This window comes from Homarus americanus, unplaced genomic scaffold (assembly GCF_018991925.1).
Source record: "Homarus americanus isolate GMGI-L3 unplaced genomic scaffold, GMGI_Hamer_2.0 scaffold9654, whole genome shotgun sequence".
In the NCBI taxonomy this organism is placed as follows: domain Eukaryota; kingdom Metazoa; phylum Arthropoda; class Malacostraca; order Decapoda; family Nephropidae; genus Homarus; species Homarus americanus.
The window spans coordinates 6,167-22,346 of NW_024751719.1; the positions used below are offsets into that span (position 1 = coordinate 6,167).

The following is a 16,180-nucleotide window of genomic DNA, read 5'->3' on the forward strand; positions in this document are numbered from 1 at the left end:
GGCGAGTAGTGGCCGTGGTGGGGCCGGTGCAGTCGTGGTGGGGCGGGTGGGGAGGCAGCGGTGGTGGTGGTGGCGCAGTGCAGGTGGTGGCGCGCCCGTGGCGGGCAGTGGTCAGCAGTGGTCGTGGTGGTGGGAAGGTGCATTGCCAGCAGTGGTCTGGTGGTGGCGGTGGCGGAATGGTGTGACAGTAGGTGGTAGGGCGTATTGCTGGGGTGGTGGTGGTGGTGGTTGGGCAGTGGTGTGGTGGTGGTGCAGTGGCATGGCGGTGGTAGGGCAGCTGTGGAGGGCAATGAGTGTGGCAGTGGCTGTGGTGGGGCAGTGGTGGTGGTGGTGCGGCGGCTGTGGTGGGGCAGTGGTGGTGGCAGCCATCGCTGTGGTGAGTCAGTGGTGGTGGTGAGTCTGTGGTGGGGGCAGCGGTGGCGATGGTGGCGGCGGTGGGGTAAAGTGGCGATATGCGTGGGGTATCAGTGCGTCGTGGTGTGGTGTTGGCGGAGCAGTGGTGGTCGGTGGGGCGGCGACATTGGTGGTGGTGGGGCAGTGGCGCAGAAATAGCTGGTGGGGCGGTGGCGGCAAGCCGGTGGTGGGTTAATGGCGACAGTGGCGGCGGTGGACAGCGGTGGTGGTGGCGACGTGGTAGCGGACAGTGGTGGAGCCGTGGTTGTGGCGGGTGGCGGAGCAGTGATGGTGGTGTGGTGGTGGGCAGGTGGTGGGATGGTGGTGGGAGGTGGGAGAAGCAGTAGTGGTGGTGGTGGTGGGCAGTGGCGGAGCCGCTGTGGTGGTGGTGGGGTGGTGGTGACGAGTCAGCGACTGCGCAGTGGTGGTGTAGTGGTGTGGTGTCGGTGGGTTAGTGGTGGTGAGGTTGTGGTGGGTGGCCAGTGATTGTGGTAGGGCTGTGGCGGCAGTGGTGTGGCTGTGGTGGGTCAGTGGCTGTGGTGGGGGTCAGTGGCTCTGGTGGGGCTGTCGTTGTGGCGCAGTTGCTGTGATGGTGGGGTGGTGGGGCAGTGGTGTTGGTGAGTGAGTTGAGCATGAGTGATGGTGGTGGTAGGTCAGTGGCGATGGTGGGGTTTGGGCAGTGGTGGGTGGAGTTGCAGTGGTGCTGGTGGTGGGGCTGTGGTGGCGTGTCGGCGTGGTGGGCCAGAGGCGGACAGTGGCTGTGATGGGGGTCAGTGGCTGTGGTGGGTCTGTGGTGGGTGGCGCATTTGCAGTGGTGGAACGGTTGTGGTGGGGCAGTGGCTGTAGTGGGGTCAGTGGCTGTGATGGTGGGTCAGTGGTTGTGGTGAGTCTTTGGCTGTGGTGGGGCTGTGGTTGTGGCGTGGTGGTGGGGCAGTGTTGTTTTGGGGCAGTGGTGTGTGGTGGTGAGGCAGAGGCTGTGGTGGGGCTGGTGATGGTGTGGGTCAGTGGCAGTAGTGGGTGGTGGTGGGGCAGTTGGCTGTGGTGGGGAGTGGTGGGTCAGTGGCGGAGGAGTGGCAGTTGGGGCGGTGTTGGACAGTGAGTGGTGGGCAGGGGTGTGTCAGTGGTGGTGGTGGTGTGACAGTGGTGGTGGTGAGTCAGTGACGGACCAGTGGTGGTGGTGGGGTGGGCAGTTGCTGGGGCCAGTGGTTATGGTAGGGCAGGGGGCGTGGTTGGGGTCAGTGGCTCTGGTGGGGCTAGTGGGCGTGGTGGGACAGTGGTGGTGGGTGGGGCAGTGGTGTTGTGGTGGGGCAGTGGTGGTGGTAAGTCAATGGCAGCAGTGATGGTGGTGTGGTACTGACCCCAGTTACTCCTCCAGTTACACCTCCGACACTTCCAGTTACACCTCCGACACTCCGATTACACCTCCGACCTCCCAGTTACACCTCCGACACTCCCAGTTACACCTCCGGCGCCTGATTCCCTCAGACTCTCCCAGTGATTGCTCCTTTTCACATCAGTTCACTCTTTCTCCACGCTCCCAGTTACACCTCCGACCTCCCAGTTACACCTCCAGCGCTCCACACCTCCGACGCTCCCAGTTACACCTCCGACGCTCCCAGTCACCTCCAGGCTCCCACCCAGTCACACCTCCGACGCCCCAGCCGTACACCCGACGCTCCCAGTCACACCTCCGACGCTCCCAGTCACATTCTCCGACGCTCCCAGTCACACTCTCCGACGCTCCCCAGCTCACCTCCGACGCTCCCAGTCACAACCTCCGACGCTCCCAGTCACACCTCCGACGCTCCCAGTCACACTCTGGACGCTCCCAGTCACACCTCCGACGCTCCCAGTCACACCTCCGACGCCCCAGTCACACCTCCGACCGCTCCTGCAGTCACCTCTCCGACGCTCCCAGTCACACCTCCGACGCCCCAGTCACACCTCCGACGCTCCTGCAGTCACACCTCCGACGCTCCCCAGCTCACACCTCCGACGCTCCCAGTCACACCTCCACGCCCCAGTCACACCTCCGACGCTCCCAGTCACACCTCCGACGCTCCCAGTCACACCTGACGCCCCAGTCACACCTCCGGACGCTCCCAGTCACACCTCCGACGCTCCCAGCCATTCTCCTGACGTTCCCAGTCGCACTCTCCGACGCTCCCAGTCACACTCTGACGCTCCCAGTCACACTCTCCGACGCCTGCTCACACCTCCTGACGCTCCAGTCACACCTCCGACGCTCCCCAGTCACACCTGACGCTCCTAGTCACACCTCCGACGCTCCCAGTCATCAGCACCTCCGACGCTCCCAGTCACACCTCCGACGCTCCCCAGTCACACTCTCCGACGCTCCAGTCACACCCGACGCCCCCAGTCACACTCTCCGACGCCCCAGTCACACCTGACGCTCATCACACCTGACGCTCCCAGTCACACTCTCCGACGCTCCCAGTCACACCTCTGACGCTCCCAGTCACACCTCTGACGCTCCCAGTCACACCTGACGCTCCCAGTCGCCACCTCCGACGCTCCCAGTCACACCTCCGACGCTCCTGCAGTCACACCTCCGACGCTCCCAGTCACACCTCCGACGCTCCAGTCACACCTCCGACGCTCCCAGTCACACCTCCGACGCTCCCAGTCACACCCTCCGACGCCCCAGTCACACCTCCGACGCTCCCAGTCACACCTCCGACGCTCCCAGTCACACCTCCGACGCTCCCCAGTCACACCTCCGACGCTCCCAGTCAGCACCCTCCGACGCTCCCAGTCACACTCTCCGACGCTCCCAGTCACACCTCTCCGACGCTCCCCAGTCACACCCTCCGACGCTCCCAGTCATACCTCCGACGCTCCCAGTCGTTCTCCGACGCTCCCAGTCACACCTCCGACGCTCCCAGTCACACCTCCGACGCTCCCAGTCACACCTCCGACGCTCCCAGTCACACCTCCGACGCTCCCAGTCACACCTCCGACGCTCCCAGTCACACCTCCGACGCTCCCAGTCACACTCTCCGACGCTCCTCCCAGTCACACCTCTGACGCTCCCAGTCACACCTCTCCGACGCTCCCCAGTCACACCTCCGACGCTCCCAGTCACACCTCCGACGCTCCCAGTCACACCTCCGGACGCTCCCAGTCACCTCCGATGCTCCCAGTCACACCTCCGACGCTCCCAGTCACACCTCCGACGCTCCCAGCGCCCACACCTCCGACGCTCCCAGTCACACCTCCGACGCTCCCAGCTCACACTTCCGACGCTCCCAGTCACACCTCCGACGCTCCCAGTCACACCTCCGACGCTCCCAGTCACACCTCCGACGCTCCCAGTCACACCTGACGCTCCCAGTCACACCTCCGACGCTCCCAGTCACACCTCCGACGCTCCCAGTCACACCCTCCGGCTGCCTCCCAGTCACACCTCCGACGCTCCCAGTCATGGCCTCCGACGCTCCCAGTCACACCTCCGACGCTCCCAGTCACACCTTGACGCTCCCAGTCACACCTCCGACGCTCCCAGTCACACCTCCGACGCTCCCAGTCACACCTCCGACGCTCCCAGTCACACCTCCGGGACGCTCCAGTCACACCCGACGCTCCCAGTCACACTCCGACGCTCCCAGTCACATCTCCGACGCTCCCCAGTCACACCTCCGACGCTCCCAGCAGTCACACCGACGCTCCCAGTCACACCTCCGACGCTCCCAGCTCACATCTCCGACGCTCCCAGTCACACCTCCGACGCTCCCAGTCACACCTCCGACGCTCCCCAGTCACACCCCTCCGACGCTCCCCAGCCCACACCCTGACGCTCCCCAGTCGCCACCCTCCGACTCCCAGTCACACCTCTCCGACGCTCCCCAGTCACACCCCTCCGACGTGCTCCCAGTCACACCTCCGACGCTCCCAGTCACACCTCCGACGCTCCAGTCACACCTGACGCTCCCAGTCACACCTCCGACGCTCCCAGTCACACTTCCGGACGCTCCCAGTCACACCTCCGACGCTCCCCAGTCACACCTCCGACGCTCCCAGTCACACCTCCGACGCCTTCAGTCACACCTCCGACGCTCCTGCAGTCACACCTCCGACGCCTTCCCAGTCACACCTCCACGCTCCCAGTCACACCTCCGACGCTCCCAGTCACACCTCCGACGCTTCCCAGTCACACTCTCCGACGCTCCCAGTCACACTCTCTCCGACGCTCCCAGTCACACCTGACGTGCTCCCAGTCACACCTCCGACGCTCCCAGCCCACTCTCCGACGCCCCAGTCACACCTCCGACGCTCCCAGTCACACTTCCGACGCTCCCCAGTCACACCTCCGACGCTCCTACAGTCACACCTCCGACGCTCCCAGTCACACCTGACGCTCCCAGCTCACACACCTGACGCTCCCAAATACACCTCCGACGCTCCCAGTCACACCTCCGACGCTCCCAGTCACACCTCCGACGCTCCCAGTCACACTCTCCGACGCTCCCAGTCACACCTCCGACGCTCCCAGTCACACCTCCGACGCTCCCAGTCACACCTCCGACGCTCCCTGTCACACCTCCGACGCTCCCAGTCACACCTCCGGACGCTCCCAGTCACACCTCCGACGCTCCCAGTCACACCTCCGACGCTCCTGCAGTCACACCTCCGACGCTCCCAGCCGAAGCACCTCCGACGCTCCTGCAGTCACACCTCCGACGCTCCTGTAGTCACACTCTCCGACGCTCCCAGTCACACCTCCGGACGCTCCCAGTCACACCTCCGACGCTCCCAGTCACACCTCCGACGCTCCCAGTCACACCTGACGCCCCAGTCACACCCTCCGACGCTCCCAGTCACACCTCCGACGCTCCCAGTCACACCTCCGACGCTCCCAGTCACACCCGACGCTCCCAGTCACACCTCCCGACGCCCCAGTCACACCTCCGATGCCTCCCAGTCACACCTCCGACGCTCCCAGTCACACCTCCGGACGCTCCCAGTCACACCTCCGACGCTCCCAGTCACACCTCCGACGCTCCCAGTCACACTTCCGACGCTCCCAGTCACACCTCCTGACGCTTCCCAGTCACACCTCTCCGACGCTCCCCAGTCACACTTCCTCCGACGCTCCCAGTCACACCTCCGACGCTCCCCAGTCATGCCTCCGACGCTCCCAGTCACACCTCTCCGACGCTCCCAGTCACACTCCGACGCTCCCAGTCACACCTCCGACGCTCCCAGTCACACCTGACGCCCCAGTCACCCTCCGACGCTCCCAGTCACCCCTCCGAGGCTCCCCAGTCACCCTCCGACGCTCCCAGTCACCCCCTCTGACGCTCCCAGTCACCCTCCGACGCTCCCAGTCACCCTCCGACGCTCCCAGTCACCCCTCCGGACGCTCCCCAGGTCACCCTCCTCCGAGGCTCCCAGTCACCCTCCGACGCCCCCAGTCACCCCTCCGACGCTCCCAGTCACCCTCCGACGCTCCCAGTCACCCCCTCCGACGCTCCCAGTCACCCTCCGACGCTCCCCAGTCACCCTCCGACGCTCCCAGTCACCTCCGACGCTCCCAGTCACCCCCTCCGACGCTCCCAGTCACCCTCCGACGCTCCTGCAGTCACCCCCTCCGACGCTCCCAGTCACCCTCCGACGCTCCCAGTCACCCTCTCGACGCTCCCAGTCACCCTCCGACGCTCCCAGTCACCCCTCCGACGCTCCCAGTCACCCCTCCGACGCCCTGCAGTCACTCCTCCGACGCTCCAGTCACCTCCGACGCTCCCAGTCACCTCCGACGCTCCCAGTCACCCCTCTGACGCTCCCAGTCACCCCTCCGACGCTCCCAGTCACCCCTCCGACGCTCCAGTCACCCTCCTGACTCCCCAGTCACCTCCGACGCTCCCAGTCACCCCTCCGACGCTCCCAGTGCCTCGGCTCCCAGTCACCTCCGACGCTCCCAGTCACCCCTCCGACGCTCCCAGTCACCCCTCCGACGCTCCCATCACCTCCGACTGCTCCCAGTCACCCCTCCGGCGCTCAGTCACCCTCGGCTGCTCCCAGTCACCCCTCCGTGCTCCCAGTCACCCCTCCGACGCTCCCAGTCACCCCTCCGACGCTCCCAGTCACCCTCCGACGCTCCCAGTCACCCTCCGACGCTCCCAGTCACCCCTCCGACGCTCCCAGTCACCCCTCCGACGTCCAGTCACCCTCCGAGCGCTCCCAAGTCCACCCCTCCGACGCTCCCAGTCACCCCTCCGACGCTCCCAGTCACCCCTCCGACGCTCCCAGTCACCCCTCCGACGCTCCCAGTCACCCTCCGACGCTCCCCAGTCACCCTCCGACGCTCCCAGTCACCTCCGACGCTCCCAGTGCCTCGGCTGCTCCAGTCACCCTGGACGCTCCCAGTCAGCATCCGATGCCTCCGCTCCCCAGTCACCCCTCCGACGCTCCCAGTCCTCCGACGCTCCCTCCCTCCGGCTCCCCAGTCACCCTCCGACGCTCCCAGTCATCCTCCGACGCTCCCAGTCACCTCCGACGCGTGTCCCCGGCGCTCCAGTCACCCTCGACGCTCCCAGTCACCCCTCCGACAGTCACCCCTCCGACGCTCCCAGTCACCCTCCGACGCTCCAGTCACCCCTCCGACGCTCCCCAGTCACCCCTCCGACGCTCCCAGTCACCTCCGACGCTCCCCAGTCACCCTCCGACGCTCCCAGTCACCCTCCGACGCTCCCAGTCACCCCTCCGACGCTCCCAGTCACCCCTCCCGCTCCCAGTCACCTCCGACGCTCAGTCACCCTCCGACGCTCCCAGTCACCCTCCGACGCTCCCAGTCACCCCTCCGACGCTCCCAGTCACCCCTCGCAGCTCCCAGTCCCTCGACGCTCCCAGTCACCCTCCCGACTCCCAGTCACCCCTCCGACGCTCCCAGTCACCCTCCGACGCTCCCCAGTCACCCCTCCGACGCTCCCAGTCACCCCTCCGACGCTCACCCCATCCTCCGACGCTCCCAGTCACCCCTCCGCACTCCCAGTCACCCTCGCTCCCAGTCACCCTCCGACGCTCCCAGTCACCCCTCCGACGCTCCCAGTCACCCCTCCACGCTCCCAGTCACCCCTCCGACGCTCCCAGTCCTCCGCTCCCAGTCACCCTCCGACGTTCCCCAGTCACCCCTCCGACGCTCCCAGTCACCCTCCCGACGCTCCCAGTCACCCCTCCGGCCTTTCCAGTCACCCCTCCGACGCTCCCAGTCACCCCTCCAGACGCTCCCCAGTCACCCTCCGGCGCTCCCAGTCACCCCTCCGACGCTCCCAGTCACCCCTCCGACGTCCCAGTACCCCTCCGACGCTCCCAGTCACCCTCCGACGCTCCCAGTCACCCTCCGGCGCTCCCAGTCACCCTCGGCTGCTCCCAGTCACCCCTCCCGACGCTCCCAGTCACCCCTCCGGCCTTTCCAGTCACCCCTCCGACGCTCCCAGTCACCCCTCCAGGCACTCCCCAGTCACCCTCCGGCTTGCTCCCAGTCACCCCTCCGACACTCCCAGTCACCCCTCCGACTTGTCCCAGTACCCCTCCCGACGCTCCCAGTCACCCTCCGACGCTCCCAGTCCCCCTCCAAACGCTCCCAGTCACCCTCGGCTGCTCCCAGTCACCTCCGACGCTCCCAGTCACCTCCGACGCTCCCAGTCACCCCTCTGGGCAGCTCCCAGTCACCCCTCCGACGCTCCCAGTCACCCCTCCGACGCTCCAGTCACCCTCCCGACTCCCCAGTCACCTCCGACGCTCCCAGTCACCCCTCCGACGCTCCCAGTGCCTCGGCTCCCAGTCACCTCCCGACGCTCCCAGTCACCCCTCCGACGCTCCCAGTCACCCCTCCGACGCTCTGATCACCTCCAGGCTTGCTCCCAGTCACCCCCTCCGGCTTGCTCAGTCACCCTGGGCTTGCTCCCAGTCACCCCTCCGTGCTCCCAGTCACCCCTCCGACGCTCCCAGTCACCCCTCCGACGCTCCCAGTCACCCCTCCCGACGCTCCCAGTCACCCTCCAGGCGCTCCCAGTCACCCCTCCGACGCTCCCAGTCACCCCTCCGACATCCAGTCACCCTCCAGAAGCAGCTCCCAAAGTCCACCCCTCCGACGCTCCCAGTCACCCCTCCGACGCTCCCAGTCACCCCTCCGACGCAGCTTGATCACCCACTCCGACGCTCCCGGTCACCCTCGCATTGCTCCCCAGTCACCCTCCGGCTCCCAGTCACCTCCGACGCTCCCAGTGCCTCGGCTTGCTCCAGTCACCCTGGAAGCGCTCCCAGTCTTTCGAGCATCCGATGCCTCCAAACGCTCCCCAGTCACCCCTCCGGCTTGCTCCGAGTGCCTCAAACGCTCCCCAATTCTGCCCCTCACGGCTCCCCAGTCACCCTCCGACGCTCCCAGTCTTCCTCCGACGCTCCCAGTCGCCTGCGACGCGGTGGTCCTTTCCGGCAGCTCCAGTCACCCTCGACGCTCCCGGTCACCCCCCTCCGACGCTCCACGGTCGCCCTCCGACGCTCCCAGTCACCCTCCGACGCTCCCAGTCTCCACGCACCTCCGACGCTCCCAGTCACCCCTCCTGCGCTCCCGTGCCTCCTGACGTGTTGGCTCCCGGTCACCCTCCGACGCTCCCAGTCACCCTCGACGCTCCCAGTCACCCCTCCGGACGCTCCCGGTCACCCTCCGACGCTCCCAGTCACCCTCCGACGTCCAGGTCACCCTCCGACGCTCCCAGTCTCTCGACGCTCCGGTCTTGCCTCCCAGTCACCCTCCGACGCTCCCGCTCACCTCCGACGCTCGGTCACCCTCGACGCTCCCAGTCACCCTCCGACGCTCCCAGTTTCAGTCACCCCTCCGACGCTCCAGTGCCTCCGACGCTCCCAGGTCACCCTCCGACGCTCCCAGTCACCCTCCGACGCTCCCAGTCACCCTCCCGACGCTCCCAGGTCACCCCTCCGACGCTCCCGTCTCAGGGTGTGCCCCTCCGACGCTCCCAGTCTCCTCCGACGCTCCAGTCTGCCCTCCGACGCTCCCAGTTGCCCCTCGGCGCTCCCAGTCACCCCTCGACGCTCCCAGTCACCCCTCCGACGCCCGTCCTCAGGTCAGTCCTCCGACGCTCCCGGTCTACCTCCGACGCTCCCAGTCACCCCTCCGAGGACACCTCGCGCTCCCAGTCACCTCGACGCTCCCCCCAGCTCACCCCTCCGACGCTCCCATTCACCCCCTCCTGCTCCCAGTCACCCTCCGACGCTCCAGTCACCCCCCGACGCTCCCAGTCACCCCCTCCGGCTCCCAATGCCTCCGACGCTCCCAGTCACCCTCCGACGCTCCCAGTCACCCCTCCGACGCTCCCAGTCACCCCTCGGCCTCCCAAGTCACCCCAAACCTAATGAACCTAATCTCCAATCCAATGTAACCTAGCTCACTTAATCGTAACAATGAATATCAATTTAGTAACTCTTAATTGATCAACTTCCAGGAATTGGTAATCAACTCAATTGATCAGCTTCCAGGAATTGCAGATCTAACTGCACTTGATTAGCTTCCAGGAATTGCAGATCTAACCCAATTCGATCAGCTTCCAGGAATTGCGGATCTAACTCCCAATTGATCAGCTTCCAGGAATTGGTGATCTAACTCAATCTAGAACAGCTTCCAGGAATTGGTGATCTAACCTGCACTGATCAGCTTCCAGAATTGCGATCGTGGCATTGAAATTCTTGAGATGAAAGTTTGGAATCTGGTGGTCGGATGCCGGGGTGACTACACTAGCTCTTGCCCTGGGCGGTGGTGGTGCTTGAATGTTGATCAGTGTGCATGTGTGTCACCCGTCTTGCCCACTCCATGACTGTCCGCTCCACTGCGACTGTCCGCTCCATCATGATCACCCTGGCCCACTTCATGCATTCATCCTGCCCACTGCTGACTGTCCGCCCACTGGGCATAGTCTGCTCTGACTGCGCGGCTGTCCGCTCCACCGCGGCTGTCCGCCCACCTTTCTCCACCACTACCTTGGCTGCTGGCCCACCCCTCACCCACCACCACCATGCACCCTACCCTCCACCCCACCACAGCTCCTCCTGACCAACCCACCCACTAACTGCTAAATGCCACACCCCTTTCACACCTGCCCACATATGTCTCTTCATTAATCTTGTAAATACATATGCTGCCACCCTCTTCACACCTGTAACACATATGCTGCCACCCTCTTCACACCTGTACCACATATGCTGCCACCCTCTTCACACCTGTAACACATATGCTGCCACCCTCTTCACACCTGTAACACATATGCTGCCACCCTCTACACACCTGTAACACATATACTGCCACCCTCTTCACACCTGTAACACATAAGCTGCCACCCTTTTCACACCTGTACCACATATGCTGCCACCCTCTTCACACCTGTAACACATATGCTGCCACCCTCTTCACACCTGTAACACGTAAGAGAGAGAGAGAGAGGGAGAGAGAGAGAGAGACTTAGTCACACTTGGGTCCAAATTTCAGCCGAGTCATTACAGTGTGTTACAGTAATACAATATTTCTCTGATTGTCTCATATTTTTGTTTTAATGAACCATTTTGCGTTATTATTATCTACTGCCTCGGGTAAGGAATCGTGAGACGTTGTAGTCGGATCTAAAAGTTCGCGAAATGTGTAAACGCGAGTCCAAAATCCGCGAAATTACTGAGATGTTCGCGAAAAGTGTAAACGCGAGTCTAAATCCGCGAAATTAGTGAGTTGTTCTCCTCTCGTAAATTATATACAGGTGTGTTTAATACATACTGTCTATCTGTCACAAGGAATGTTCCTCAGCTCACTGATATGGGTAGACGGAAAGGACAGACAACGGACATAAGGAACACAGACAACAGACAGACGAAACCCACAGACAACAGACCAAAGGAACGTATTGGCAACGGATGGACTAAAGGAACACAGACAACAGAGACAAAACCCACAGACAATGTATGGACGTAGGACCCAGTCATCAAACAAACGTAACAGACAAACGCCACAGACATACAACGGGTGACCGCAACAGACAGCGGACAGATGATAAACGAAACGCAATTGAGGTAAAGAAAAACAATGATTATTTCAAGTCATTTACCTGTGTTAATTAATTTGTATCACCTGAAGATCAACATCCCTCAAGTTATTGCACCTTAAGATTAGCCACCCTAACCTAACTTAATCCAACCTAATATACTCTAATCTAACCTTATTTAATCCAACCTAACCTAATCTAATCCCCAGGTGTAGCGTTAGAAGGTTTAATCTTCAGGTGAAATAAAATAGGACTAACCTTCATATAATTCACTAATTCACTAAATACTAAAAAAAAAACACGAAACTAAACCAGAATATTAAAGAATAATAGTAAATAAATATAACAGTAAAACGTGTATTATCGTAATTGTCTTTAGCGCTGCAAACGATCATTAACGAGGTGGTTGGGTAGTTTTTTTTACAGGCGGGTAGAGTGAGTGTCAACGGTCAGTACCCCTAGGTCTGTCGGGGTGACAGGAGGTGTGTGTGGTGACCTGTCCAAGTGATTCTATAGTGACGTTGTGTGGTGACCTGTCCAAGTGATTCTATAGTGACGTTGTGTGGTGACCTGTCCAAGTGATTCTATAGTGACGTTGTGTGGTGACCTGTCCAAGTGATTCAATAGTGACGTTGTGTGGTGACCTGTCCAAGTGATCCTATAGTGCCGTTGTGTGGTGACCTGTCCAAGTGGTTTTATAGTGACTGCATATATATGGTGACCCACCTAAGTGGAGACAACGGCGTCGGAGTGTCTGTCTGGCTGTGTGGTCCCAAGGCGTGTTACCAGAGAGGAGAAAATACACAAGAGATTGACCATAACAACTTAAACATTGCTTCATCTTACGACCAGGAGGTACGTGTGTGCGTGTATATGTGTGTGTGTATGTGCGTGTATGTGTGTGGTAATCTTGTGAGAGAGGAACTACTTATTTATATTGAAATTAAATCGGAAAGTTAATGCATTCTGAAAACCGATTAAATGTTAGTTAAAAATTTGTGATTCGGAAACTCAGATGGATGTTAATGTTGACCCGGGTAAGAACATTGTTACTTGGTGTATTGTCTTAAGGTGTTCACTCGTGTTCATGTTCTTTGTGTTCTTCAGTATATATATCCAGGGGCCATGCAGGGAAGGGGTGGGGGGGGGGAACAAGGACACAGGTGGTGGTGCTGGATCTGACAACACGTTCATCATGGTGTCTTGTGATGATTGATTTATTGTGAAGTATCAAGAAGTTTATACTTTTATATTTAAGTTTCTATTAAGAAGTTTATACTTTTTTATTTACGATGTCAAGAAGTTTATACTTTTTTATTTACGTTGTCAAGAAGTTTATTAAAAGTTACTAGTGTGCCCTGAAGAATGCAGTGATGGCTAGGGAAACAGAGTAACACTGAGTCCGTTTATTATGGATGAGAGAAATACAAGTGGTGACTCGCGTGTGCCATGCACGGCTCACACAGTCAGACTGAGGCACCTTGCCATATGGCAGCCTCGGGGCAATGTTGCCACATAACACGTGCAGTGTTGCCACGTGATTATATATATATATATATGCTACTCGGCACAGTAACTTATGTACAGGGTTGCTACTCGGCACAGTAGCTTATGTACAGGGTTGCTACTCGGCACAGTAGCTTAGATACATAACCTACATTTATAATATTTTGTTTACGATTTCAAGAAGTTTACACTTTTTTATATGCGTTTTTATCAAGAAGTTTATACTTTTTTATTTACGTTGTCAAGAAGTTTATACTTTTTTATTTACGTTTTTATCAGGAAGTTTATACTTTTTTATTTACGTTTTTATCAAGAAGTTTATACTTTTTATTTACGTTTTTATCAGGAAGTTTATACTTTTATATTTACGATTTCAAGAAGTTTATACTTTATGGTATTTTACTACACATGGGACTTCCTGATTGGTCTAGTACTGCCCCGCCTCACTACATCATGACCTACAGTATATCGCTACAGCTAATGCGCATTTGTTTATCACTGAACTGTTGAATCTTAAGTAACGAACCACATAATGCTGGTAGGTTTGAGTACATATCGCTAAACCATAAAAGAACATAAGAATGGAGGAAACTGCAGCGGGCCTATTGGCCCATACTGGGCAGTCCCATTTACACTCAACCCCTATTGCTCATATAAGCATCCAACCTATGTTTGAAGCTATCCAGCGTATTCGAGTTAATGATGATATTTGGTAACTTGTTCCATTCATCCGCTACTCTGTTACCAAACCAGTGTTTACCTACTTCGCGCCTAAATCTATATTTGTCTAATTTAAAACCATTGTTACGAGTTCGCTCCTGTTTGGATAGTTTGAGTACCTTTGCAATGTCCCCTTTGTTTAGCCCTGACTTCCATTTATACACCTCTGTCAGGGTCCGACTAATTACCCAAATGTACCCAAATGTACTCAAGTGTACACAAATATAGCCGGAATGAAGTCAAATAATGGTCCTAGATGAATAAATCGGACTGCTAATCACTTCTCGACTAGTATTTGGTGTCAGAAAGTCACAAAAAATTGGTAAACTTAATTTAATCTGAGTTAATAGATCGAGTGCATTTACCTAACCTAATCTAATCTAACCTAACGTAACCTAACACAATACAACTCAGATTAAATTAAGTTTACCAATTTTTGTGACTTTGCCACCAAATAATAATCGAGAAGTGATTCACAGCCCGATTTACGCTTGTACGACCATCATTTGACTTCATTGCGGCTACATTTGGCCACATTTGGGTAATTACTCGCTCCTTTGGTACATGCACGCGAACTATTAACTCAGATTAAAGTAAGTTTTCCAATGTTTTGTGACTTTCTGACACCAAATACTGGTCGAGAAGTGATTAGCAGTCCGATTTATTCATGTAGGACCATTATTTGACTTCATTGGTACAGATTTGAGTACATTTGTAAATATTATTTGGTCGTTTGAAGTCAGAATAGTCAAATAATAGTCCTTTATGAATAAATCGATCATAATCACTTCGACTGGTATTTGGTGTCACTGAGTCTTAAAATTGGTAAACTTAATTTATTCTGAGTTAATAGATCAAGTGCATGTACTCAACCTAACCTAACACAACTCAGATTAAATTATTGTCAATTTTTGTGACTTTGCCACAATAATAATCGAGAAGTGATTCACAGCCCGATTTACGCTTGTACGACCATCATTTGACTTCATTGGTATACATTTGGCCACATTTGGGTAATTACTGCCTTGGTACATGCACGCGAACTATTAACTCAGATTAAAGTAAGTTTTCCAATTTTTTGTGACTTTTCGACACCAAATACTGGTCGAAAAGTGATTAGCAGTCCGATTTATTCATGTAGGACCATTATTTGACTTCTCATTGGCATACATTTGGGTAATTAGTCGGACCGGGGGCACACCCTGACACTCCCCAGTTACTCCTCTGACACTCTGGCACACCCCTGACACTCCCCAGGCACACCCCTGACACCCCAGGCACACCCTCTGACACTCCCCAGGCACACCTCTGACACCGCCAGGCACACCCCTGACACTCCAGGCACTCCACTGACACCCCAGGCGCACCTCCTGACACCCCAGGTACACCCTGACACTTGCACCCTGACACCCCAGGCACACCCTGACACCCCCAGGCACACCTCTGACACTCCCAGGCACACCTCTGCACCCCAGGCACACCTCTGACACTCCCAGGTACCTCTGACACCCCAGGCACACCCCTGACACTCCCCAGTACACCTCTGACACTCCCAGGCACACCCCTGACACTCCCAGGTACACCTCTGACACTCCCAGTTACACCCTGACACTCCCAGTTACACCCTGACACTCCCAGTTACACCTCTGACACTCCCAGTTACACCCTGACACTCCCAGTTACACCCCTGACACTCCCAGTTACACCTCTGACACTCCCAGTTACACCCCTGACACTCTGTTACACCCTGACACTCCCAGGTGCACCCCTGACACCCAGGTGCACCCCTGACACTCCCAGGTGCACCCCTGACACTCCCAGGCACACCTCTGAAACCCCAGGAACACCTCCTGATACTCCCAGGTACCTCTGACACCCCAGGCACTCCTCTGACACTCCCCTGGTTCACCTCTGCCAATCCCCAGGCACACCTCTGACACTCCCCTGGTACACCTCTGACACCCCAGGCACACCTCTGACACCCCAGGCACACCTGACACCCCAGGCATACCTCAGACACTCCCAGCACACCTCTGACACCCCAGGCACACCACTGACACTCCCAGGCACAACTCCAGACACCCCAAGCACACCTCTGACACCCCAGGCACACCCCACACCCCAGGCACACCTCTGACACTCCCCAGGCACACCACTGACACTCCTAGGCACACCTCTGACACCCCAGGCACACCTCTGACACTCCAAGGCACACCTCTGACACCCCAGGCACAACCTCACAATCCCAGGCACACCTCAGACACCCCAGGCACACCTGATACTCCCAGGTACACCTCTGACACTCCCAGTTACACCTCTGATACTCCCCAGTTACGCCTCCTGACACTCCCAGTTACACCCCTGACACTCCCAGTTACACTCTGACACTCCCAGTTACACACCCCTGACACTCCCAGTTACACCCCTGACACTCCCAGTTACACCCTGACACTCCCAGTTACACCCCTGACACTCCCCAGTTACACCCCTGACACTCC

At 58.4% G+C, this 16,180-nt stretch overlaps 1 protein-coding gene across 1 annotated transcript; it reads left to right on the plus strand.

Moving 5' to 3' along the window:
• Positions 1-6,379: 6,379 nt before the first annotated feature.
• Positions 6,380-9,938, plus strand: LOC121854829 (vegetative cell wall protein gp1-like; the record flags this gene model as incomplete). The annotated part of the gene is made up of 5 exons (XM_042349632.1): positions 6,380-6,445; positions 8,234-8,333; positions 8,419-8,919; positions 9,394-9,497; positions 9,876-9,938. Coding segments are annotated over 5 exons (834 nt in total), but the record flags the coding sequence as incomplete, so codon positions are not given.
• Positions 9,939-16,180: the final 6,242 nt, after the last annotated feature.